This window comes from Mercenaria mercenaria, chromosome 3 (assembly GCF_021730395.1).
Source record: "Mercenaria mercenaria strain notata chromosome 3, MADL_Memer_1, whole genome shotgun sequence".
NCBI lineage: Eukaryota > Metazoa > Mollusca > Bivalvia > Venerida > Veneridae > Mercenaria > Mercenaria mercenaria.
Genome location: NC_069363.1, coordinates 32,156,785 through 32,181,699, shown reverse-complemented (window position 1 = coordinate 32,181,699; position 24,915 = coordinate 32,156,785). Strand labels below are relative to the sequence as shown.

General features: G+C 34.4%; 2 protein-coding genes across 11 annotated transcripts in view; both read right to left on the bottom strand.

Moving 5' to 3' along the window:
- LOC128555541 (uncharacterized) overlaps positions 1 to 7,290 on the bottom strand; it is a 33,922-nt gene extending 26,632 nt beyond the window's left edge. Inside the window, exon 1 of one of the 2 annotated variants that reach the window (XM_053538123.1) lies at positions 7,106 to 7,290. The gene's annotated coding sequence lies outside the window, so the exon portion shown is untranslated. Of the gene's footprint in view, positions 1 to 6,052; positions 6,481 to 7,105 lie in introns of those variants that run through there. The other variant, XM_053538124.1, reaches the window with a different exon arrangement.
- Positions 7,291 to 15,206: 7,916 nt separating this feature from the next.
- Positions 15,207 to 24,915, bottom strand: part of LOC123525163 (interleukin-6 receptor subunit beta-like) — a 199,339-nt gene continuing 189,630 nt past the window's right edge. For 4 of the 9 annotated variants that reach the window (XM_053538120.1, XM_053538119.1, XM_053538122.1 and 1 more), the window contains one exon: positions 15,207 to 24,101. In XM_053538120.1, coding sequence (XP_053394095.1) covers positions 23,067 to 24,101 — 1,035 coding nt within the window. In that variant the 3' untranslated portion in view covers positions 15,207 to 23,066. The remainder of the gene's footprint in view (positions 24,102 to 24,915) is intronic. The other 5 variants (XR_008370145.1, XR_008370147.1, XR_008370148.1 and 2 more) reach the window with 5 other exon arrangements.

Genomic DNA, 24,915 nt, shown 5'->3' with positions numbered 1-24,915 from the left:
ATCAATTGCAAAATGTGGTGTCTATCGTGTTAACAAGAAATTGTGGACTGACGACAGATGGACAGACGAAGGGTGATCACAAAAGCTCAACTTGTCACTATGTGACAGGTGAGTTAAAAACAGATTTGGTGTAATTCTGACAAATAGTTTCAGAGAAGAAGATGTTGCTCACCCTGAACCTTCAGTGCAGATGAGCTTAAAATCTTTCTTCAGCTTTCATTATCAATATAATTATGTACAAAATTGTCTACTGGTGTTCTGCCCACATATTAAGATGTAAAAATGCTATAATTTATCACTGTATTTTCAAATATGACAATAGCTAATTTTTGTTTTGGTTGGCTTTAGCGTCACACTGACATAAGTAAGGTCATATGGCAATATTTATCAGTAGCTGAATATAATCTTCTGGAATGCACACCTTGTTTATTTTTCTGAAACCTTATATGATAACATTGTAGTCAGTAAGTTTAATGACAGTTTAACAATCTGCTTTGTCTTCCATTGATAAATTCTATTTAAACCACATAGCATTGTTTAATGTACCATTCAAAGCTAATATTAACTTTACAGTCAGCACAAAATTACCTACCGGTATTTTTTATTCCATTTTGAATATAAACAAAATAAAGTTGTCACTGAAATTATCACACATGTTATTGAGAATATACTCAAAGTTAGATCTGATTCTTTGTTTTGTCTTGGTTTTATTTAATCCTTAATTACCCTGCTGAATTTCTATAATTAACTTGTCCATTTTTTAATTTGGACAGTACCATTAACTGTTAAAATTTCTTATAAAAATTGATATTATAACACAGAAATTTTTTCAGCTGTTATTACTTTTATTTGCTCTGACTGCAGTTTTGTACAGTTTAGAGCTCATTCGCTAGAAATTTCTATAATACTAACTCAAAATTTTGACTTACAAACTAAAAATTTTGATTTCAACTAAAATGACTTGAAATATTTTTCCATTACAGCTTCTTTTTGTTGTGGGCCTATTATGCAAATGCGTGGCTCTGTGGCTGTGTTTTTAGTGCCCTGAGCTTCCGAGAAATCTACCCTTACCTATTATCTTTTGAATATATGACTTGAAATTATACTGACATAGGTTTAAAGGTCCTAGCCAAAATTATAGGTATCTTTGGTAGCTCTTGATCAGCCCTGCAGGGTCATACAAGATAAAAGATTAGTGTTCTAGCCCCTACAGCAAGACTGAAATATTTTCAAATACAAGAGCATGCTAAAAGTGTGCTGAGGCCAAAGCTGTAATAGGATAGCTATATTTATTCTTTGGATAGTCCAGCTAGAAATGGTTACCCAAACAACAAGGATACTGACTGAAAAAATGATGCTCCATGATGCATGTGCTTTAGGGAGATACAATAAAACCTGCTTAAGCAGTCACCTCTATTAAGCAGCCAACCTGTCTTAAACAGCCAGTGTCTCATTTCCCAAAATAGTCATTCATTCTATATATAACCTGCATTAAGCAGCCACTTTTCACCACTCCCTTGGCTGGCTGCTTAAGACAGGTTTTACTGTAATTAAAAATCTAGGTAAGAAAGAGTTATGGTTCTTTGACACTGCACTTTCCCACAATGGCCTCTATCATTTTGTGAAGTTTCAATGAAATGCCATAAATACTTTTCAAGTAATACTCTGAACAAGCCTTATTTGTATAATAAAGGAAAATAATTTTAAAAAAAACTTAGTAGAGTTATGGTTCTTTGACACTGCACTTCCCATCAATGACCTCTATCATTCTGTGAAGTTTCAATGAAATGCCATTAATATTTTTCAAGTAATACTCTGAACAAGCCTTATTTTGTATAATATTTTAAAAGGGAGATAATACAAAAACAGGGTAAAGTAGAGTTATGCTTCTTTGACACTGCACTTCCTGACAATGGCCTCTATGATTACATGAAGTTTCAATGAAATGCCATTATTACTTTTAAAGTAATGCTCTGGACAAGCCTTATTTTGTATAATAAAGGCAGACAATTCAAAAACAAGGAAAGGTAGTTATGGTTCTTTGAAAGTGCACTTTGTCTCAATGGCTTCTATGATTACGTGAAGTTTCAATCAAATGCCAGTAATACTTTTCAAGATATACTTTGGATAAAAGTGTGACGGACAGACAGATAAGCCACCAAAATGATATAGGGGGCCATTTCTTTTGTTATTTTCTTTTGTTGTTCAAGGGCCCCGGCCCTATAATCTATTATTAACAGATTGAAGCTATTGTTCTCTTTTGATCTCTTTACAGTTAGATTGGCTTCTCTATCTTTTTAGTTGCTCGGACGGACGCCTTCCGGGAGCATGAAAATTTGCTCCAATAAACATTGTCAAACTGTCAAAACCACTTTTTTGTATTCGCTAGTAAGTTCCATTTGCGATTCATTTTAACAATCAAGAAATGCTTGCAATGGAATGCTAACATAACATGTTCCATTGAAATTCTATCAATAAGAGCCACCACATCTATGTATAAAACAAGGCAGTCTGAAAGACAGCTAAATCCCCCGCCACTGTTATGGATGGTGAAGGGTAAACCTTTGATCTTGAGCTGAGACCTTGACCTAGAACTGATATGGCTGACTCATGATTTCAGCACATAGTCTTGATGAGGTGATCATCTGACCCAAGTTTCATGAAAATCCTTCAAGGGGTTAAGGTGATACAGAGCTCAACCTTTGACCTTGAGTTGTGACCTTGTCCTTGAGCTGACATGACTAAATCATGAGTTCTTGATGACGTGATCATTTGACCTAAGTCTGAGGGGTTTAGGAGATAGAGAACACAAAATGGAAGGCTCAAACGTTTGATCCCAAGTTGTGATCATGAGTTCTGCACATCATCTTGATGAGGTGATCATTTTACCCAGGTTTCATATGCATCCTTCAAGGGGATCAGCTGATCAGGAGATACAGAGCAGACACAAAATCAAAGGCTAAAGCCTTTGACCCTGAGTTGTGATCATGACTTTGAGCCACCATGGCTGACTCATGACTTCTGCATATCATCTTGATGAGGTGATCATTTGACCCAAATTTCATGAAAATCCTTTAAGGGGTTTAGGAGATACAGAGTTCAAGATGGGACTGTTCGGAAATACATATTCAATAGGTAATATCTTTATTCTTTAATACACTATATCAGCAATATCTATATACTTATACAGTTCAGAATTATAGTTTTATACACACGCTAAATCAGTTTGAATCAAGTACTCTATAAACAAATTGTTTTAAAATGGCAATATAAGCAGGTATTTCCGAACATTTAACATTATTGCTGAACTGTTCAGAAATACCCACATCCCTTCTAAATCAAATATTTATATCAATTAGTTCTTAGTGTATTATGGTGAGTGATCTGTACGATTCTGAATTCCTTTTCACATGATAATGAATCTGACAATACACAAATCACACAGCTTGTTGTGAGTTTTTTTACAGGTTATATAACCTTGCACTTGTTGCAGACAACAAACATTTTTACATGACTGACAAGTCAATGAATAATTGATCCCAACTAACTTGCCTTGAGTAAAATAATTTTGTTGTAATTGTTATAGGCTTATAACATTGAAGATATTTTTCTATTATCTTACATACAACTGTTTACCATTTTATCATTATTCTGAGCCCCTTATCAGGTATTTAATTCAGTTCTTGTCAGTAATATAATTAAGGTTCAAAAGTTTATGCTATAGTTTGATACTCCAACAGTTAAACTTAAAAAATTCCCGTGAAGAAAAATTCTAAGGATTGTTGTCAATAAATAAACCATGCTTTTACATGTTGACCCTCACCCTCTGAAACAGCCAGTAGCTTTCCTGTTGAATCGAGACAGGGTTTTTTTCCGGCCGTTTTTATAGCCGTTATTCGGCTATATTCCCAATGCCAAAAAGTATGTATTTTTCCCAAAATGAGTGCAAAAATTCCCAATCTACATTCTGAAAAAAATTTCATCAAAATTGCACAAACATTGACCAAATTATGGACAATTTTGTAATGGAAGTATGTTAAAAGAGATTGTACAATGTGAAACAAGTGTATGAGAAAGTGCTTAAACACATCTTTACTATATCCTATGGGACTAAATATTTCCCAATTCAAAACATTTACGCGTCAAAATTCCCCAAATTTTTGGGGGGTTTGGCTATGTTTCCCCAAAATTTGCTAGAAAAAACCCCGCGAGACTTTAGACTAGCTAACTGTCGCTGAGTGGCTGCTTTTTTAATTTCTGACTTTTGCAGCCACCGCGACGTTAGATTGAACGTCACGGTATTAAACAAACTGTATACATCGGATAAGTTCAACTACCGAGACTTGTGATCATTTGTACTAGCTCGCAAAAACTAGGGCCTTTTTTGAAAAAGTTCTTTTTCAAAATTAAAAACAGACAAAAACAAGTTTTTCAATAATACGGGAAAGCTGAAGGTTTTTCCGTCAATAGATAATGTATATAGGTGGTTACTAAAACAGTTTCCAATAAGAATTAAGCTTATATATTAGGAGTGGCTATTCCTACGGTCACGTAAGAACAGCCTCACAGGCTATTCCTACGGCTCTCCCAAAAGAATAGTGAAATAGCCCGCAGGAGGCTATTCCTACGGCTCTAAAGACATTTTTTTTATGTCCATCTTGACATGCATTGTACTGAATTAATTCAAATGGTATATTTTTGAACAAATTGTTTACTTTTCAGTATCACATCAAGAGAACAGGAAGTACGTGATTTCGAATAATGGAAAAGGCTAATTTATGTCTATGTGTAATATTGTTGTCATCGAAATGAGATATATGTATAGATATATGCAACAAATCAATGAATATAATGATAATAGTGTGAGTAATAAATATGTCATTATGTTAAGTTTATTTTGAATATCATTTGGATAGAGCTGAAAACTGATATGCAACTACAACAAATCGAACTCACTTCCTCTGGATGTGATATACTGAAAAGTAAACAATTTGTTCGAAAATATACCAGTTGAATTAATTCAGTACAATGCAAGACAAGATGGACTTACAAAACTGTCTTTAGAGCTGTAGGAATAGCCACCTGTGGACTATTTCACTATTCTTACAGGAGAGTTGTAGGAATAGCCTGTGAGGCTATTCTTACCGGACCGTAGGAATAGCCACTTCCATTCCTATACAGTGTTTTAGGGTATAGCGGACTATGGGATAGCTTACTATTTTTTCCTGCATTCCAGTTCAAAGAAATGACAATAATAGTTCTTTCTTAGTATATCAGACAGAAAACATCTATTCTTCTTAAAACAGTCAGCTTTTCATAGAAATTCATGTGTTTTTTCTCTCCACGCCATTGTTTACATATGAGCTGATTTAGGGTGTACAGGATAGCTTTGGTCATTTTTTACATTATTAGTTTAAAATCCACATCTTAACAAACTTTCCAAGACTTCTTTACTATAAATCGGAATAATAATGTATTCTCTTTTCAAAAACATTTAGGTTTTTACATTTCTATCAAATACTTTTCATTCACTGACGTTTTTTACATATGCACTGGTTTAGTCTATAGGGGATAGCTTTATTTTACATTTGATGACATATGAAAAATAACACAATGAGCAAATATTTAAAATGTATGTCAGAATGTCTGTTTGCATGCCAGTAAAAGAATGATATGAAAATTTATACAATAATTCAAGTCTAAATATAGAATTTATCAACCTATCCTCTATACCCTAAAATCCGCTGTACCCTAAAGCACTGTATATTACCCCAGTGATTTTAGATAAGCAAATTTTGTGCCAAGATCTTCTATTGTGTATATTTCTATTTTTTGTGAATAACACTATTTTCTTATAAATATTTTTAACAGTCATATGGTTTGCCACAACATGCATAACATCTACATCTACATCGTTACAACCAACAATCGATTTCCGATTATGACTGGTCTTAGAAACAGGAAATAGCTACAAGTGCAAATTTTCTAAAGGCTTTGATCAATGAAAAAGCTCAGAATTACGAGAACGTGACATAATATATAAATACTATACCCTGGTACATTTATTCCAAAACACTAAACACAAAACACCTAGCTATAATTTGTAAACAACAACACGTTTCGCAATGTTCAATTTGGGAATAACCTACTTTCAGTTTCAGTTTATCTAGGTTAAAATCTGGTAACCGGTATATTTTAGTAGAGCATGCCTGTATAAACTCCAGTTTACAGTGTACGGGAAAAACTGCATGTGATCAGTTTTCTATTACATTTCAGTCAAGACTGGTCAGTTACGGTTTTTACCGGGAGTATAATCAAGAGTAAAAGTCAAAATCTACCCACAAACAGTTTTGTTTTGCAAAAACTGTTTTAAATGAAATAAGTGTGGAATGAAATGAGGCCTAAAAAAATCCTTTGTTTCCAGTAGCAATGCTCAAAAAAATTAGGGTAGGTAGGTCTGAATTTTTTTTTTGTGGGGGGGGGGGGGATTTTTTTATGTGTAATTTGATTTTAGCTAGGACTGTTCGACTTGATTTAAGTTTAGTACCAAGACACAAAGCAATGAACTGTTTTTGCCTTTAAGAGGACAATAACTCCACAATTAAACGATATTTTTCAAATATTGACTTTTCAAAAGCTGCATGTTTTAAATCAGAGAAGAGCCTTAAACATTCTCATCAGCTCATTATGCAAAAGCTCCTTGTGTTTCATCTCAATTTTTTATTCCACTGTTTGAAGATTTTCTGGCATTATGATTTTCTTATGTCTAAAATTAAATGTAATGAATTGCAACTAATGTTTTGTGAGAAAAAAAACAAACAAAAAAACCCAAAACCGATCATTTAATACAACGAAATCGATATAACAAACTGATTTTTAAACACTTTTAATCATTTATATTTGGAAAAGCAAATCCATGCAAATTTCAATATAATCTAACAAAGGAATGAAATGTTTTTGTTCAAGTACATTGCTCTCACTTGACCCAACTCCTGAAATTTACTCAAATAAACATTAAACTATGACTGAAACCACAGCAAAATTCAAATGATATTGAATTCTAACCATGACAGTGAAAGAGTAAAATCGTGTAAAATGGTATTACCTTTCATAAATAATCCTTGATTAAATCACTCAAACCGATTATATCAGTAAAATACTACATTGTCAACATAGAATAATGCAGGTCATGTATGATAACATTTTTCTCAGTAGGTAATAATTTAAGGTGTGTATCCTTTCTAAGAAGAAGGTTATATTTAAACATGTATTGTCGTCTTTAGAACTGGGTAGTATTCTATTTAGTCTACTTTATTGAAGTTATTTGTTGACTACATGACTCACCTTGAAGATCAATAAGTTTATCAATATTTAAGGCCGAAACACAAACAAAATAGTTCCTTGTGCACCACTGCATTCTTGTTACATAATCTTAATTATTATAGCGAACAGTATTTCACAAAATCAAAAAAAATGTGTTTGTACTTCATTATTCACAAGTATAATTTCATTATGATCTGAACAGGACATACCTATAACATTCACAGGGTTAAGCTTAATATGGATGTGGTAAATCACATTTAATTAGCAACAGGACATCTTATATAATGTAGCAAATTTGTTTCTAATATTCCTTATAAACTTTGTTTTCTTTTTCTTTTTTGAATGCAGTTGAAATGATCTAATGAGAGTAACTTTTGTCAGTATACAATGTAGATGAAAAGTTTAAGAGCACAATATATCATAGTAAAAAATATACATGATTTCAACAAACTTTGTAGAAGACTTTAAAACAATGACGACTTGTCAAATATATAGGCTCTTGGCCTTGAAGATTTGGACAAGATTTTTGAATTTTTTCTTGTATATATTTTTGTATATGTCTATGTAAAACATGTGACCCCATATTTATGATTTGAATGAACTTGGCAGAGAACAGTTAGTCAATGCTGCATATCAAATATCTAAGCTCTGAGTCTTGCAGCTTCAGACAAGAAGATTTTTAAGATTTTCAGGGCCAATTTTTACACAAGAGGCACAATCGGAACAAACTTGTTAGAGGATCACTACACAATGCTATATGCCAAATATCATAACAAATTTGCCAAATACGAAAAGAGGCATTATTACATCAAAATGATAATATGAGTTATGGTTCCTTCGTCATTCAGTTGGTACTACCATGGTGAAGACATGTGAAGTTTCATTCAGTTGCAGTGTGTAGATACTGAGATGCTAGCTTGCTGACAGTTATGGACAGAATTTTATTGAAACTAGACATGATTATCTTGTAAACATGTTTTACCTAGTGATTTCATAGGAGACAAATATTCTGACCAATTTTCATTAAGATTGGACCAAAAAACTTGGCCTTTTGAACGTAAACAAGCTTATTCTTTGATTTGACCTGGTGACCTAGTTTTTGACCCTACACGACCCAGATATAAATTCATTCGATATTTCATGCACACAAACATTCTGACAAAGTTTCATGCACATCAAATGAACAAGAGTGTTAACAAGCTTTTCCTTTGATTTGACCGGGTGACTTAGTTTTTGACCCCATATGACCCAGTTTCGAACTTGGCCTAGAAATCATCAAGATAAACATTCTGACCAAGTTTCATCAAGATAGGGTCATAAATATGGCCTCTAGGTTGTTATCAAGCTTTACCTTTGATTTGACCTGATGACCTAGCTTTTGAAACAACATGACCCAGTTTCGATCCAGGTCAAGCGATCATCAAGATAATCATTCTGAACAAGTTTGTATCAAATCAAAGTATAAATGAAACCTCTATATGGCTGAAAGGGCCAAAATAGAAAATTTTGCCCCTTTCAGAGGTAGTAACTCTAGAACCCATGAAGGAATCAAGCCGGTTTTTGAAAGGAACCAAGATCTTATTGTGACTCAAGTTGTGTGTAAGTGTGGTTAAAGTCAAATATAAAATGTCACTTCTATCCTGTTCACAAAAAAATGAAACTGAAACTGTTTTATTTGATTAAACGCCTGTTTTTACGTAAAATATATTCATTGGCGTTTTACAAATGCATAAAAAAAATATGGTCACAAGGTAAAAGTTAACAAATTTTGGCTGTTTCAGGGGTCAATCAGGGGCCGTAACTCCAGAGCCCATAACTCTAGTCTTGAGGCAAGTCTCAAACAAAAGCCCAGGTGCACAACTTCACATGCTGAATAATATTCCTATGTTTCATGACTAGGTGAAACACTTTTTAAGATATGAGCCGTGCCATGAGAAAACCAACATAGTGGGTATGCGACCAGCATGGATCCAGACCAGCCTGCGCATCCGCGCAGTCTGGTCAGGCTCCATGCTGTTCGCTTTTAAAGCCTATTGGAATTGGAGAAACTATTAGCGAACAGCATGGATCCTGACCAGACTGCGCGGATGAGCAGGCTGGTCTGGATCCATGCTGGTCGCATACCCACTATGTTGGTTTTCCCATGGCGCGGCTCATATGTGCAACACAAATATTTAGACCCATTAAGCATATTTTTGATAAAGTTAAGGGTAATAACTTTGGTGTGACTAAGTGATATCCAAAACAAAACCTTAGATGCACAACTTCACATGATGAATAACATTTGTATAAATTTCATGACCACAAGTCAAATACTATTTGAGATACATACACCACAAACTTTTAGCTCTTTAAGTACATGTATACTTTTTACTAAGTTAAGGGCCATAACTATGTTTTGGCCAAGTTCTGAATAACAGTCCTATAATCTTTGGCTTTAGGTCAAATACTTCTTGAGATATGCTCAACACAAATTTGGACAGACAGGCCGACAGACATATAGACAATGGCAAATCGAAGTGCCTCTCTCAATTTTGAGGGATGGGGGGATGGGGAGGAGGAAAAAAAGTGGCTTAGTACAAGGCAAGTGCAGCAAGCCATCACAAAATACACCTATTACAGCAAAATACTCTATTGAGCAGACAAGTTGTCAATTTTCTCAACTTCAATCAATGCAAGGGCCATAATTCAAGAGTGACAAAGACTATCTGGTTGGTTGACAAACTTGGAGAAGATAATATGCCTAATAATAACATCCTACGTTTGGTGAACATTTGATAAGAACTGCTAGTTATTAAGCAGACACTGTCAATTTTTGCATTTATAAGTAATTTAAGGGTCATCACTCAAGATCTACTGTGTACAAGTGGTTATCACACTTATTTGAGATAATATACTCATAAACATTGTGACCAAGATCAGTTAACACTGGTAGAACTGCTTGAGTTAGAGAGTGGACATTATCCATTTTTACAATAGTAATTCAAGGGCCATAACTCCTTGCAGGACCCAGGTGGTTATCAAACTTTGCCCAGAAAATATACCCATAACATTGTGACCAAGTCTGGTGAACATTGGATGTAAGAACTATTAAAGTCATAGAGCAAGCACTGTCAATTTTCACAATTTTTAGTAATTCAAGAGCCACTGGGATAATCTGGATGGTTATTCAACTTGGTCCATAAACATTGTGACTAAGTTTAGTGAATATTGGATAAGAACTACTTAAGTTTAAGAACAGACAAGGGCCATAACTCAAGAGCCACTAGGACAATTCAACAAGCTATTATGCCAATAAGCAATTATATTAAACCTAGTTTGGTGAACCTTGGACAAGAACTGCTCTGTTTAGAGAGCAGACACATGCTGCCTGTCGCTGGTGTTCCCATAACACTGTATAAATATGTCCCGTTTCATGGGCATAAATAGGAGAAAAATTTCATCAAAATACTATTATACCAGATTTATGAACCACTGGTGTTCAAAAGTGCTTTACATACAAAGGCAACCAGTCAGGACATCAATTTCAACCTCTACCAGTATAGACACAGAGTGGTGTGACCAGAGGGATAGATAGAGGGAAAGTCCTAAGGTCTGTGAGAGAGGAATATTTTAGATACAGCCATGTCCAGTTAACCAGCCGTGCTCTTTTTGAATGGAAAGCCTGGATCTTTTATGTACCTGGTGTATAGAAGTGATACATGCAGAACCCTCTTTCCTGGGAAGAACCAGAACTGGACTCTTAGAAATGAGGGGGTGGGGTTAGCATATACTGACAGCAAGGGTTATATAACCTGGTATTATGGGGAAGGCACTATGAAGTTTCATTCAGTTGTGATCAGTAATCAATGAGATATAAGCTTGCTGAGAATCAATAACAAGGTGTCTATACAAGATGCTAACAGTGGAATAGCTCTTGTGACAATTGGCATAGTGAGCTAAAAAGATGTGTTTTTTTTTTAATTCATTAGCAGTTTTCTAAATCAGTAGGTTATATTTCAATAATCTACACTCACTAATATAAAAGTGACTTTCATTTTTATTCTGTTGGTTGAGCATAAATGATACAACTTTTGTATCTATCGAACCGCAACATCTTTAATTCAAATTTTTATACATATTCCTGAATGATGTAAGAAAGCAGTGGTCAATAATATTGAAGGTAGTCTGAACAAGAAGTAGATAGATTTTCTATTTCTCAGTGTATCTGTCTGCTGTAGTTTCAGTGTTACATACTGTAAACTTTCTATTACCACCAGAATATGGCACCATGTTCATGATTTCCCTCGGTATCACAGTTTAGACTTTGAGAATGTGTTTTTTGATAGTCTAATCCATGGATTGTACATCTCTATCCTGTAGGAGGTATGTTCTATCAAATACAGATAAAATATCACTAGAGTTCCGACAGATGACAAAATCCAATATATTTCCTGACTGACAGATAACTAATTTCCAAAGTAGAGAATGATCAGCTTAATTAAATGAAATATTCAACAGAACTGATCATTTATTAAATGACATACATGCTTGTTACTGTTGAAACACGCTTATGCTAAAATGATGTCATGTCAATGGACTATGGCGTCAATGTTTCTGATGCGACCAAGAAAGAGCGCTTCTATATTTTATCTCTTGTTTTAGATAAAGGGCATATAAGAATGGAAACATTGTATAGGAAAATTGTGTTTTACGTAAATTAAAACACTCAAAATCGGTTGTATGTTGCCAAACTAATTCACTCAGGCTACACCCTCGTGAACAAATCCACGGACAGAGCCTCTTTTTCGTGTATAAATAACTTTAAAACACTATTTTTCTATACATTATGTCGTAAATGACATAGTCAATAGAACATACCATTTATTAAACTAGAGCTGCTTTTGAGAAAAGCGCATATCTCCCACAACTGCCTAATCATCTAGATTGGCATTTCTTTTCCATTATGTATCTGAGTCAACCATGAACCAAGACCTGTATCACTGGCATCAGTATTTTTGGTAATTCAAGGGCCATAATTCCGAAGTGCCTGGGCCGATTTGGCTAGTTATCAAACTTGGCCGAGGACTTATTGTCAAACACACTTTGTTCAAGTTTGGTGAAGATCGGATGAGAAATGTTCAACTTAAGAATGCGGACAAGATATGTGACAGACAGACACACACACAGACAGGAGTAAATCAATATGTCTCCCACCACAAAATACTAGTAAGTGAAATTTCTGAGGGTAGCAGAGCAAGAGGGGTAGTTCGTCTTTCATTCATTTCTATACACCTGTACAAATAATGAAGGGTGTATGGTTAACAAAAAGACAGAATCAAACCCAATGTTAACAAAATTTTATTCTCATTTAATTAACGTGTCAATATGAAAACACAGAATGCGCAAAAAATATGTCACAATTTCTTCAGTCTTACTGAAATACATAATTTCACTGCGGCTCACATAGCCAATCATTTGATTTAAGACAAGTACACAATGTATAATGAATAATGTAAGACAAAGAGATTGAGCAACATGAATAATGAATAGATAATTGACTCAACATATACAATACAGGAAAATAAATGATGAAACCTCTTAGGGCAAAAGTTGAAAGTAATTGCTGAGTTGGCAAAAATGTCTCAAATTTCAATGAAGAAATTGCTTTTAACTTGTATTCTGACTCAATTACATCGATTTTATTGAGTCAAGTTGGCATCTTTGTTACTGACAAGGGAGACAAGCTAACAGAAATCTTTCCTTTTTTCTGGGAGCAAACTGACAACTGAGGAAACAGTGGCATGACTTTTTCTCTTGATCTTTATGTAATAACAAAGTACCAGGAAACAAATGAAATATAAAGACAGAATATAGAACATATAGGCAAAACACTGAAAAAACAGAAATCTTTTTAAAATAAAGTAGAGTATAAAAATGTAGGAAATGTGTGACATCTATCTGAACAATGTAGTAACAAACATGATCGATGAAGAAACAATTACTTATTGTATCATTGTACCAACTGTTCTAATCTAAAAATGCATTGACTATCATGTTTTCCTTATTTACATTTACAATCATTTTTTGCTGTGATGTGATCATTGTTGTTGCAATAAACCATGGTGAATCAGTAAAACACTGATGGGAACTCTGCCCTCACCTCCTCCTCCTCCCTCACCCCTCTTCCTATACATAGCAACCTGGTAGGGTTCAGTGACTTAGCTGACTACAAATATGTAAAGTTTTCAGTATAACTTGTGCTGTGAATATGAAAGTTGGAATAAGTCTATAACAAATGATGTGAAATATGTGATAATATCTGGCTAAGGTAAATGAGCCGTGCCATGAGAAAACCAACATAGTGGGTTTGCGACCAGCATGGATCCAGACCAGCCTGCGCATCCGTGCAGACTGGTCAGGATCCATGCTGTTCGCTATTAAAGCCTTTTGGAATTGGAGAAACTGTTAGCGACCAGCATGGATCCTGGCCAGACTGCGCGGATGCGCAGGCTGGTCTAGATCCATGCTGGTCGCAAACCCACTATGTTGGTTTTCCCATGGCACGGCTCAAATGTTCTACTATGTAAACCACCTACTACATGTATGATTCTGGTTCTTCTGGTTCAGAGAAGATTACTTATACCACTATTTTTGAGTTAATTTGGAGTCATAATAGATTATAAAAGAGACAGTTTTCCTTAAATATTAAACCCTTGCCTTAGCAAGATAACTGTTTATTCTTCCTGACCAGGCAACATACATATCTAAACTCACAATTCTAATCATTTACAAAACTTCAACTGAAACCTGAACTGAAGGAAATTAATGTATGATAATAATTCAAACATTCATGTTATTAAACGTTTGCGTGTAGCACAGCTCTGTACACACAGATGAACTTATACTATACAACATGAGATACCTGTAGTTTGTTATTTTTGTTCTTACTTGACACCAGTGATCATATTCACATGTCAAAATACATTAAGAAAAGTAAGTGGTAAACATTATTAAGGCATAAGTAATATTTAATTGATTATATAATAATTCTGAAAACATAATAAAAAGATGTATGTAAAGTATCTCTTTAATTAGAATACATCTTTTTACATAATGCCCAATTTTTAATAACATTAAATCCTGTTAAAATGACTAAAACAAAGATCTGAATATAACTGAAAAATAAAGAGAACAAAGTGAAAATGAACAAAAAATGCCCAAAAGTTAGAACATAGGTAGGGTATATACAATAAATGAAAGCTAGATACAGCACTGTGTACAAAAATATCCGACCATTTATACATGTACAATTGTGAGTAAAACATCTAATGAAAAATATATACAAAAATATTGACAGTAGTCACAGTACCGGACATTGTTCAATCTGCTACTAACAGTTTCTACTGACAGTAGTCACAGTACTGGACATTGTTCAATCTACTACTTACAGTTTCTACTGACAGTAGTCACAGTACCGGACATTGTTCAATCTGCTACTTACAGTTTCTACTGACAGTAGTCACAGTACCGGACATTGTTCAATCTGCTACTAACAGTTTCTACCGACAGTAGTCACAGTACCGGACATTGTTCAATCTGCTACTAACAGTTTCTAGTCACAGTACGAGACACTGTTCAATCTGCTACTAACAGTTTCTACCGACAGTAGTCACAGTACCGGACACTGTTCAATCTGCTACTAACAGTTTCTACCGACAGTAGTCACAGTACCGGACACTGTTCAATCTGCTACTAACAGTTTCTACCGACAGTAGTCACAGTACCGGACACTGTTCAATCTACTACTAACAGTTTCTACTGACAGTAGTCACAGTACGTACACGTTCAATCTAGCTACTAACAGTTTCTACGACAGTAGTCACAGTACCTGACATGTTCAATCTACACTAACAGTTTCTACTGACAGTACCTGACACTGTTTAATCTACTACTAACAGTTTCTACTGACAGTAGTCACAGTACCTGACATTGTTCAATCTACTCCTAACAGTTTCTACTGACAGTAGTCACAGTACCTGACACTGTTCAATCTACTACTAACAGTAGTCACAGTACCTGACACTGTTCAATCTACTACTAACAGTAGTCACAGTACCTGACATTGTTCAATCTACTACTAACAGTTTCTACTGACAGTAGTCACAGTACCTGACACTGTTCAATCTACTACTAACAGTTTCTACTGACAGTAGTCACAGTACCGGACACTGTTCAATCTACTACTAACAGTTTCTACTGACAGTAGTCACAGTACCTTCAATCTACTACTAACAGTTTCTACTGACAGTAGTCACAGTACCTGACATTGTTCAATCTACTACTAACAGTTTCTACTGACAGTAGTCACAGTACCTGACATTGTTCAATCTACTACTAACAGTTTCTACCATTTAAGGTAGTTCTGCATGTTTGCATCATACAGAATTTAATTTAAGTCTTGAATTTCATACGTTCAAGATACTGTGAACATTTGGTCAACAAGAGATGTCAGTGGACAGCCTGCTCGACTATTCTCAGTGCTTGATAGTATAATATAAGCAATGGGTAAAACTTTAACATTACAATAAACATATTCTAAGTCAAAAAGGGGCCATAATTCAGTCAAAATGCTTGATAGAGTTGCCTCCTCCTTTTTACAGACTGGGGTCATGATGGTAAACAAGTATGCAAAATATGAAAGCAATATCTCAATGGACTTTGAAAATATTTGGGGTGGTACGCTTTGCTTGTTGTATATATCCCGTAGACAAAGGCACTCATTGTCTATCCTATACATAATTCTCAGTGCTTGATAGTATAATATAAGCTATGAGTAAAACCTTAACATTACAATAAGCATATTCTAAGTCGAAAAGGGGCCATAATTCAGTCAAAATGCTTGATGGAGTTGCCTCCTCCTTTTTACAGACTGGGGTCATGATGGTAAACAAGTATGCAAAATATGAAAGCAATATCTCAATGGACTTTGAAAATATTTGGGGTGAGTAGGATAGCTCCCCTTTTCTTCGAATAGTCGAGCTTATAAAAGGACAGGTACATACGCTGGAGATTTTTGCAAGACTAAACTGAAAACTTAGGTCCTTAGTCAAGGATGTCTATGGGAATATCTCAATATTGATGATATGGGAATATCTCAATATTGATGATATGTTCCCATACAGAAAAGTTTCTGCAGTGTAGATTTTAGTAAAATTTCTCAGTTGTAAATCTACATATCCTTTCCCCAGCCTTAACGTACTAAAACGTATTAGCGTCTGATGGCCTTTTCACGCTTCCATAGAAACAACATTTATTACACGAAACTTATTTTGAAAATATTTCTGAAATGTCTAGGTCTGCAGCTCTCAAATACGGTTATATCTTACATCTGAGGCATATACTGACACTCTCAGACAACATCAAAAATGACATTTTGAGCGATTTGATGAAGTTCCAAAATTATTGATGTACCCTTCGTCCATTACGGACCCCTGTGGGATTTCTGTTTATCCAGAGGTAATTTCAATTTGTAATAAAGTGCTGAAAATTGGCTCCCCAATAAAAGAGAATTATGCCATGACTTTCAAAACATGCAGAAATACCTTAAACGGAAGTTAACTCTAGGTGTTGGTACAGAAATACAGCTTCATAAATAATATGAAATGAATTTTTTTCTGACAGGAAATGTGACAGAATTACCACCTATATCAATGACATTGTAGACAAAACCTCAAATAATAGAAACAAAATATATTGAATTCCTTACAATTCAAGGAACATTAGGCAAACATGTATGAGATAATGAAGACTTTGAGAGCACTTGTTGTTTGCAGATAATCAGCACTATAATAACAAGAAGAGATTAACCAGGAAGAAGTCAGGCACGGTTTGTATGCACTTAATGTATCGGATGTATCAATGACAATGAGTAGTTTTTATTGATAAATTGTTCATGTAAGAATTTTGAATGCAAATAAAATGAAGTTTCAGCATTTTTTATTAGTCCCATCATCTGTCATTCAGTCAGTCCATCTCAGTCTTGTCCTGTACCTCACTCTGCCACCCATCTTGGAATTTTCATGTAAATTGGCACAAATGCTTCCTATAAGATGCTGTGTCATGCACAAATACCTGGCCTATAGTTCAAATTTCAAGATCACATTTGAATGCTTTACGTTAACTGGGACTATTTTGTTTTCCTTCAATATATTCTTTCCGTCAAGATATTTAGCTGTTACTTGGTACATGTGTTCCCTAAAACAAGACAACATGTCAAAGGCAAGACCCAGACCCCTAGCTTTAAGGTCAAGGTCACCTCTGAGGTCAAAGATGTCATGTCTTTTTTTGTCACATTTACATTTTTATCCATGGATGTATGTTGTAATAACCTAGCATACACATTCACCAGGACAAGAGGATGTGTTGCACCCAGGACCTACACCCCAATCTCATTTGTCAATTCAAACTGAGAGGTAAATGATGACTTCTTTTAACAGTTTTTGACATTTTTAATTAAACTTTTTACACAAGAACATATATCTTTTACTTAATTTTCAATACAGAATGTAAGAAACAAAATTTTAAGAATACAGGAGACTTTACAATACATTTTATGACATGAATTACTTCCTTTTAAAATTTAATGATTGCAAGTCTTAGAGATAATTTCATTTACTAATATTACTTCCCTTTAATTCAACTTGTTTTTATTGTCTACAATTTAATTCAATTCAGTTTATTTATACACCAATTCCTTATAATTTACAACGTAAAATCAATTTAAGCAAATAAACAAAAGGAGTGAATATGCATTTAACAAACTGTTTTTAAAGAAGTAGAAATGGAGCATATGCCACTGGACTGTATTCTTCTAAAGCTTAACCAGTATAGAACTTTGGGTACAACTGCCAGATAGATATTAGAACTATTCATGTCTGTGGGCACACTACCATACATCCATGACAGCACTGCAATCTTCACAATTACTTGTGTGTTATCTACCTATGTATATCATCACCTGCAGGGGAATCTGAGGAAAAGCAATCAGACTTCACCCAAACATAATGGCATAAACCAGTTTCATACTTGTATCCATGTTGTGTAACCTATATCCTAAGGACATGTCTTTAAACTGAAACTGATGTTTTTGTTGAAAATGGGGTGCATTGTTAAGATACTTATCTGTTATGTAATCTGATTTCTTGGAAGAGAATTAATATCAATGCATAATTCGAACAGCTATATCTGGTAGTGACTAGTGAAATAGAAAAAAATTGAAACTTCACAGGTCGCTCAACACGACAAAAACGAAAATGTTGCAGGCTTGGTTTGATTGAGCCTGTTCATGGACGGTAGTGGAAATGCATGCTACCGTCCATGCCCTCTAGCCCCGGGTTGAACAGAACTCAACATTTACACAAGCTAAAAGTACAAAAAGCAAGTTAGAGACATCCGCAGATGTATTCAGTCCACACGGGAACAAATAATTTAAACCAAACAAAGAAAGTTGTTTCAAATTAGAAGCAAAAACGTCAAAATTACACCTGAAAAGCTACAGGTGTCCAAAGGCTATGTACCGGTAGTTTGAGAACTAGTCAGTCTTCTCTTAGGAAATTCAATGGCCTTTTATGTCCCCCATATTTTTTTCTCCATAATTTATCATCATTATTTACATAATCATACAACAATATGCAAAGTCAAAACTACATGATAAATATATAAACTTAGATGATTCAAGTTCACAACCAAGGTTTATTGATTGTTATAATGCTGATTCAAGGTATAATTAACTATATAAATTTACTGCATGTCTGCTCTGACATATTCAGTCACACACACCCACACACATTTTAGGTACAACATATTTTATACACCTGTATGTGGGGGAAGCGCCATGTATGCAATGCCATTGGTACCTTTCACATTATGCACTTGCCTTTGGTGCCACCAGTAACATTACATTATGCATTGGGATTCCCTTGCCTTCAGTGCCGCTGGTACCAGTCACATTATGCATTGTGATTCCCTTGCCTTCAGTGCCACTGGTACCAGTCACATTATGCACTGTGATTCCCTTGCCTTCAGTGCCACTGGTACCAGTCACATTATGCATTGTGATTCCCTTGCCTTCAGTGCCATCGGTACCAGTCACATTATGCACTGTGATTCCCTTGCCTTCAGTGCCACTGGTACCAGTCACATTATGCATTGTGATTCCCTTGCCTTCAGTGTCATCGGTACCAGTCACATTATGCACTGTGATTCCCTTGCCTTCAGTGCCACTTGTACCAGTCACATTATGCACTGTGATTCCCTTGCCTTCAGTGCCACTGGTACCAGTCACATTATGCACTGTGATTCCCTTGCCTTCAGTGCCACTGGTACCAGTCACATTATGCAATGTGATTCCCTTGCCTTCAGTGCCACTGGTACCAGTCATATTATGCATTGTGATTCCCTTGCCTTCAGGTAAGTCAATGGCAGTACAATTTTGACATCTGGGGAGTTTGAATTCTTAAGTTTCAACTGAAATGAAGCAGAAGTACAATAAAGTTTATGCTTCAAAATATCCCATTATAATATACAGGTGTTATGGTACACTACAGCTACATACAGAGAAAATGCCCAGATATATACGGAGAAAATACCCAGATATATTACAAATAGCACTATACAATTGTATATCCTAAAGTAACAGTTTTACACTAAATAAAGTCTATAGCTATATAATAATTATCTTTGAACAATTCACTTCATATGAAAAATAACGAAGCTATTGAAAGAATGTACAAAAAATCAAGTAATGGAATGTACAATATGGAATAAATATAAAAGGAAGGAATGTACATTTTGAGTAAAAAAGTAAATAGAGAATGGAAAATTATCTCCCATTTTCAATAATAAATAAGTTATTAACATTAAGATGCCAAATAGAAAATGCAAGCTTTTCAAATTCTTTCTTTTAAAACACATTGTGTGTATACCGGTAATGGTTTTAGAAGTGCTAAAAAAAGTCAAAACAATTTAAAAAGCATCATACTTGTAAGTTAGGTGCTCAGATGACCTAAAATCAGCCACACAATATGGTGACCTAAAATCAGCCACACAATATGGTGACCTAAAATCAGTCACAAGGTATGGTGACCTAAAATCAGCCATGTGATGACCTAGAATCAGCCACACAATGACTTAAAGTCAGCTATATGGAGACTGAAATTCAGACACACGGTCACCACAAAAAAAACATTGGTGACTTTAAACCTATCACTAGTGTAATAAGTTTATAATAACTGCTGAAGAAATACAATTTTATGATTGAATCAATGCTAAACCATCTTCCAGCTAACTTCTTATCTCTTATACAACCAAATAATTAATTATGCCATATAAAGGTTTAATTATGCTATAAATTGTGAAAGATAGGCTTCAACATAAGTTACATACAAAGGAAGACTGCTTGCATGCATCAAGCTCCGACTTATTACAGAAAATGCAAAATATACTTGAGGTACCAATTATACACTATAAATAAGAAATACATATGTAAACATTTATGACCTGATTAAATTTTCACAATTTCATTTCTGTATGTATGTAAAAAGTTGTTGCAAAACTGCCTATGGCTACAAGCTTTAAAAAAGTAGCTGTCCACAAATAAATGAAATATGTTTTAAAAAACATTCCGATGCCCATCAACACGTTTTCCATAAATATACAATAAGATTCCAACATACATTTTAAAAACAACAGGAAAAAAAGTACAGGAGTGGGAGGTTGGCAAGTAGTAAGCAATTCTTATTTATATATTTTTATGTCCTATGAGTAGACATTCTCAAAACACTGACAAAAGGTTATATATAAAGGTATCACTTATAATTTAATTCAAAACGTTAAATTAGTCCAGAAGTTGAAAGGTTTCTGCGATATTTCTATTCATGTGTACATATACTACATAGGGTATGAATCACACTTAAAGAATCTGTTTCTAGAACTGAAGACCAGAATAAATAATATTCAAGAGGTTTATTTCAATAGCTCTTACAGAAATAAAATTTTCAAAGTTTTAGATTTTGGATTTTAATAAAAGATTTATCAAGAATTATTAGAACTTAGTAAGAAATTCCTATAAAGAAACAAAGTAAGGTGAAAAGGCAACTACTGGATGAGAAATTGATACAGAAATGAACTGATCTTATATCTGAACATGAACTGATCTTATATCTGAACATTGTTCTGTATGGTTAACATACCCAAATAAGCAAGAAAATGAAAATTTGTTCATTGTAAAAAAAATTATTGTCTTCCTTAATCATAACATGATATCATATTTTCATCAAGTATATCTATTGTAAATTTCTACATTAAAACTACCTGATACAAAACAGCAGAATATTATGCGATTCTCACCGGTGGAGCTGAATATATAACATCGTACATTAACTTCAAGTCAAATATTTACTCTACTTCACCAAATATGGCACAAAAACATATATTGTTAAATATGTGATTGTCTTCAGATATTACATCATTCTGACATAATAAACAATCAAATTATACATAAAAATATACAGCTATGCTTCATTCTATTGTATGCCAGCCATTTGACAATAAATACAATATATGGCAAGTCCGAATGAACAGTAGAACAGAAATAATCCAGCTTTGGTCCATAATTTATTTCTAAGTAATTACAACTTTAATCTCTTTTATGTGAGAATATTTTATTAAGTTTCAGACCTCAGTTTGGAAGAAATATTATGATAAGTAGTAGAGTGAATCTTGATATATTCAACATCTTACAAATGAATTTCATGATTCCTGTGCAATTTTCTTTCAACAAAAAAACAAACACTTGTAAGTTTCAAGAATAATTGCTTATATAATATAATAAATTGCTATTGTTTTTATCTGAACTACTAACATAGTTTTTATGTAGAAATAACAAAAGAAATGATATCACTCGCAAATGATATAATCTGTTTTTGGTGATATCAGTGGTTACAAGTGACCATTACAAAATACATGATATCACTGAAGATAATTACTAATTAAGGACGCATATGGCAGTTTGGGGTAAAAAAAAATCCCCAATAATAGAATTTGTTCAAACTTTGTATATGAACACAGTGTCATGTTAGAAACAGAATTATGAAAAAAACTGAAGGTCACCATGCTTGTTCAGGAGTTATCTGCCCTTGAATATGAAAATTTGAAGAAAAATGGTCACAAATGGTTTTAAGGGCAGATAACTCCTAAACAAGCAAGGTGACCTATGATTGCTTTTTGCATTTTTCTGTTTCTTACATGAAACTATGTTCATATACAAAGTTTGAACAAATTCTATAATTAGAAATTTTTTGTCCCATCTCTCATACAAGAAACTGCAGCCTGTGTCTTTAAATAGTTACAGAACTGATGTCACCTATTCAGTGTTTACACAAAAAAATGTATACACAATCAATTCCTGTTCATTTGTAGTCATAATATATATATTAAAAAACATTTTTTCTATTTTCTATTTCAAGATCTGTTTCTGTATTATGCTGTATCAGATTGTGTGAATTAGTATAAATCTTTAAAATAATCACAGATACATATGTGACAAAAAGATCTTTGCACAATGTATTATTTCCACATTCTCTAGTTTTTCAAGCATTGTACATCCATACAGTTTTATGAAAGCTCTAACAAAGCCAGCGGATTAAGTGTAACATTATCCCTTAAAGTATAACATGACCTGTCTTGTTGGCTGGTTTTGTTATTTACAATTCAGTTGTTCGGGATGGGTCTACAACAGTTCCCATGGAACCAAAGTAATGTGGTGGAAGGTTAAACACTTGACTACACGGACGTAATCCATTCTTTTCTTTATCCTGTAAACCTGAAACTTTCTGAAGGACATCATCATCTTGTCTCTGAACATTTGAAACCTTCTCACGTAAACACTCACAATTATCCTCAGAGTGAGAAATCATGGCTGCCTCGGTGACGTAACCATCACCAACCATCACCTGTGTCCCATTGTTTTTGTGGCAATCACAGTTACACTGTAACAGAGACACATCTTCCATTGACTCCATTTTCTTACTGTCAACAAATTTTAAGTAAGAGTTCATTCCTGGTACCTGGCTTCCATCTGATCTATATACCAAACTTTCTGGTTCTCGGCTACTAAATGAGTCTGTGGTTTCATGTTCTATATCCTCCACACTGTCAAGGGTACCAGCTTCAGAATTCATGTCACTTGATTCAAATTCTTTAGTTTCTCTCATTGAGCTTAGTCTTCGATGTTCCAAATCTAAGTCATCTCCAGCACTTTGAGCTCTATAGTCTAATGGCTGAGACATAAATGTTGACATTTTACACAACCCTGGTGGTAAAGATAATGTGCTCCCTTTACACTTTGATATTTCTGCTTTATCACAAGACGACTTTCTAAGTAACTGTTCAGATTTACTATCAATTTTTTCCACAATGTCAACACAACTGTATGGATTAACTTCCCCACAGTTCAACTTTCCGTTATCACCACTGAAGTTATAAATATTTATATCACAATTGTTCTTGCCCCTGCTCTTCTCTGATTGGCTGGTGTTTGTATAAGTACAAACTTGGCCCCTCCCATCAACAATTACACCAGAGTCACTCTCTGACTTGTTGGATTTCTTGTTTTTCTTGTGCTTTCTGAGATGAGATGGATGAAGTCTCATGAGTAAAGTGTCAGCTGATTGGCTCAGACTGCCCCGCCCACTGTCACTGCTGTGTCGGGCACGCTCTTTTTTACCATATATATGTTGCTGTAATTAGAATAATGTTAAATGACTATTACTGATACATATATAGGTTAACTGTCTTGATACCTTTTTATTAGCATATGCCTGTAGTATTTGATTAAATAGAAAGGATGTATTATATGAGAAATAGCATGCAGCTTATTTGCACTTTTAGCAAGAAATGCTGGAAAGACAGCTTGCTCGACTATCCAGAAACTGCTTGCCTAATAGAGAAGTGAAAATTACAGCAAATAGTGAATGCAACAAGCAGTTGCAGATAAATTAGGTTTTTCACTGTCAGATGGATTAAACTTAGAAACAATGACCTTGACCTTTATGATCTTTTATATTTAAACCACAAAGACAAGTACCTACATGAAATCTAAAAATTTTAAGGGCAGTAAGTAAGAATTAACTGTCATATAGGCATTACTGCTTTAACCCTTACCCTGCTAAATTTCTATAATGAACTTGTCCATCTTTCAATTTGGACAGTACCATTAACTGTTAAAAGGGATGCGTACCAAAAAGATACAGACTGAATGGCGAACGGGTGTGCAGGCTGATCATGATCTACACTGGTCTCAAGGCAGACTCAGTTGTGTCCAGCATGAAAAGCATTAAAGCTGTAACCAACACTATTATCATATTTGACCTCAGTGTTCTTGACCTCCAGTGGACCTGACCCCTAAACTGAAAGATGCCTTCCCCCAACCCTTATGTGAGGTTTGATGATAAAGGGGGTGCAGTAAAGAAGATTATAATTCAAACAAGCCATAAAACTTTAACCTGAAAGCAACGGCAACAGCTACTTCAAGGTGGATAAAAAATTCTACTT